Here is a 2,798-nt window from a genome sequence, read left to right on the forward strand (position 1 = left end):
CTTCCTGCTGCCCTTCCAAGAACTAGGCTTCTCCCAGTGAACTTCGCAGCCTTCGCCAACCGAACGGAGAGCTCTGATCCCTTCTTGCAGAGATCGCACCTGTTCACCGGAGAAAACTTCATGTTCTATGCTCGCGCCTCCTTCCCGCAGGCACTCCTCTGCGTCCAGCGGAACAAATCAGGAAGTTCTTCTCTGCCTCTCGTACGAGAATAATTGTCTCTCCAGGGCCGTCGCGTCTCGTCAAACTGCTCAGGTCCTCCTGCTTCCCGAACTCCCGAACAAGGAACTCTCCGAACCCTTCTCTGCACGATCTCCGCCTCTTCCCTCTGGCCGAGCTGCTCGTAAGACCGAACTCCTGCTCCGAAATCCTTTCTTGGAAGCCCTGTCGCAAATTTTTGGCCCTCGCTCGCGGACTGTTCCTCCTCCGTCTCGCCGAACCACACTATCTGCGGTGCGAATCCAGTCGATCAAAGCTTCCACTGCTCACTGAATCTGTCGCGGCTCGGCTGCCGAATTTGTTGCGATTCTGCTGCCTGCGACTCAATTCGCTTGCTCCTCTGTTCGTGAATGTCAAACTCCTCTTCTTCGTCGCTGGCCGCGAACATCTTTACGTGGACATCTCTAGCCAAGAAGTATGAATCTTCCCACAGACGACGCCAATTGTTGTGAGACATATACTTCCTGGCATAAAAAATGAGACGCAAAGAACACAAGCAAACACAGATCGTTTACGTGGTTCGATCCAACTGGATCTACGTCCACGGGAGGGAATCAATCTAATAGTTCACTAAGGCAAAATAAATGGAGAATACATAGCTTATACATAGAGATGAGCCCTCATCTTCCTTTTACGGTCTCTCTCTCAAGCGACACCTTGATACAATGCCTGAAGATGCTCTCCTCCTCTCTAGCTCTCTAGCTATTATCTCCTCCTTTGTGGTAGCTTAAGATCTCTTCTCTTGCTCTCCTAAGCCTTACACCCTCTCTATTTATAGAAGCAAGAGAGTGGTAAGTGGGAGGTAGGTGAGCGGTAGGTGAGCGGTAGGTGAGATGTGGTAGGTGAGCGATACCACATTACAAAAGTGTCCTTTTACCTTAGTTCAATAATTGGGGGTCAAAATAACATGTGCAAAACAAAAGATTAATAGTAGAGGAAAACGTGGGTAAATATTGCATGCCAGCCTGTAATGGTCTCGATTTTCATTTAATGGGACCTTTAAGACTACAACATTAAAATGGTCAAGGCTAAGACTTCCAGTAGAATAACCCAAAAGCTACCTTCGGTTGTTATTGATCCCCAAATGAGTGCATGATGATTGTTTCCTAAGGAATCCAACAATGCTTTGGCAGTATTTACTTCGCAGTTGATTTTGAAGAGAATTCATATAGAACTTTATTTCAAACTAACACAATATATTCATTTTACATGTAAACCTTCTGCCTTAAATCAAATTTGATCGCAACCAAAAAGAGTGGATAGGTGCATGCAAAAATGAATAATAGTTGTGGACATGTATCACATTTGCAGCCACTACAGATACTTCTATATTGAAAGCAAGAATAGTACTTTTCTTTTAATACTTTAAGCCAATAATAATCCTTCAATTTTATTACAAGTCAACACTCAATGTATGCATAACTAGTGAACGCGAGAAATGCCATGAATGCGTGATATTAAGGGATTCTTTTGAATTTATTATCTACTCTCTGAAAGAACAGTAACAGGGAATGTTGTACAATTTATACAACAGAAGAACTTGGTTTGACATTGAAATATCTCAGGTGAGAATCACCATCCTTCAACATCGGATCGCGAATCTCAAAAGCCAAGAAAATTTCAAAGAACTATCCTACCATTCACTGCCTAAATTGCATCGTCCTCGTTGACAGCATTCGGATCGAAAAGTCTTACCCGCACGAAATAAATAACCAAAAAACAGTCCCAGCCAAAAGAACAATCAAGCCACAAACTCCCCCTAACTTATCAGCAATTTGAATATTAGAATGAGAACATCTTCGAGACGGCGATTTACATGGATCCACATGGAAAAGGGAAAGAAGAGTGAACCTCAGTGAGCGATTAGACAGATTGAGAGATCCGGATGATCTTGCTTGTTTGAAAAGACGATCCATGGCTGTTTCGATCTCTGTTCTGCTCCCTGCAGTTAGCCGTCGTAACCTTGCGTTTCTGCGCCGCCCGACGGCGATGAAGGGGCGTTTTGCTCCCAATTGGGCGGCATTTTATTGCCGCTGTATGTCTTGGTTAAACATGTGGGGTTATTTAATCAAGCGAAATTTGCACACATGACCTGCAATTCTTATGTTGTTACAGTGTTACATTTGTACAACTAAATTTTTATATTTATACTTGTAACATTTTGACTTAATTAATGTAGGCATGCAAATGTATATTTTATTTTTGAAAACTAAATAAAAGTTGAAGAGTTCTAGAGAAGTAGGGACGGTGGAATAATGAAATATCTTGTTCCCAAACATTTTCACATAAAAAAAATTAAAAAAAAGGAGAAAATAACGCTGTCTACTCTATTAGAATAATTCACTATAAATTAATGATTGCACTTCTAGATCTTTGTCCTATGGGTGGGAGAGGACTTCACATTTCTTTAGATATAATTGTTTGTTGCACAGTGGCTGGAGATGATTTTAATTGATAAAGAAATAAAATTGTATTTTTATTTAATCATATTGAATTTATACTGTAACATAATTTAAAATTTTAACAAATTAATTTTAACTTAAATTCAAATACAGATAAAAATTTTAGGCGAAAAGTGCGC

General features: G+C 40.9%; 1 protein-coding gene across 1 annotated transcript in view; it reads right to left on the reverse strand.

The window, feature by feature from the left end:
* The window catches only part of LOC110037766 (plant intracellular Ras-group-related LRR protein 6-like), a 30,255-nt gene extending 28,012 nt beyond the window's left edge, over positions 1 to 2,243 (reverse strand). The window contains exon 1 of the mRNA XM_020742467.1: positions 2,069 to 2,243. Coding sequence (XP_020598126.1) covers positions 2,069 to 2,133 — 65 coding nt within the window. The 5' untranslated portion in view covers positions 2,134 to 2,243. The remainder of the gene's footprint in view (positions 1 to 2,068) is intronic.
* Positions 2,244 to 2,798: the final 555 nt, after the last annotated feature.

Source organism: Phalaenopsis equestris, unplaced genomic scaffold, assembly GCF_001263595.1.
Source record: "Phalaenopsis equestris unplaced genomic scaffold, ASM126359v1 Scaffold224759, whole genome shotgun sequence".
Taxonomy (NCBI): Eukaryota; Viridiplantae; Streptophyta; class Magnoliopsida; order Asparagales; family Orchidaceae; genus Phalaenopsis; species Phalaenopsis equestris.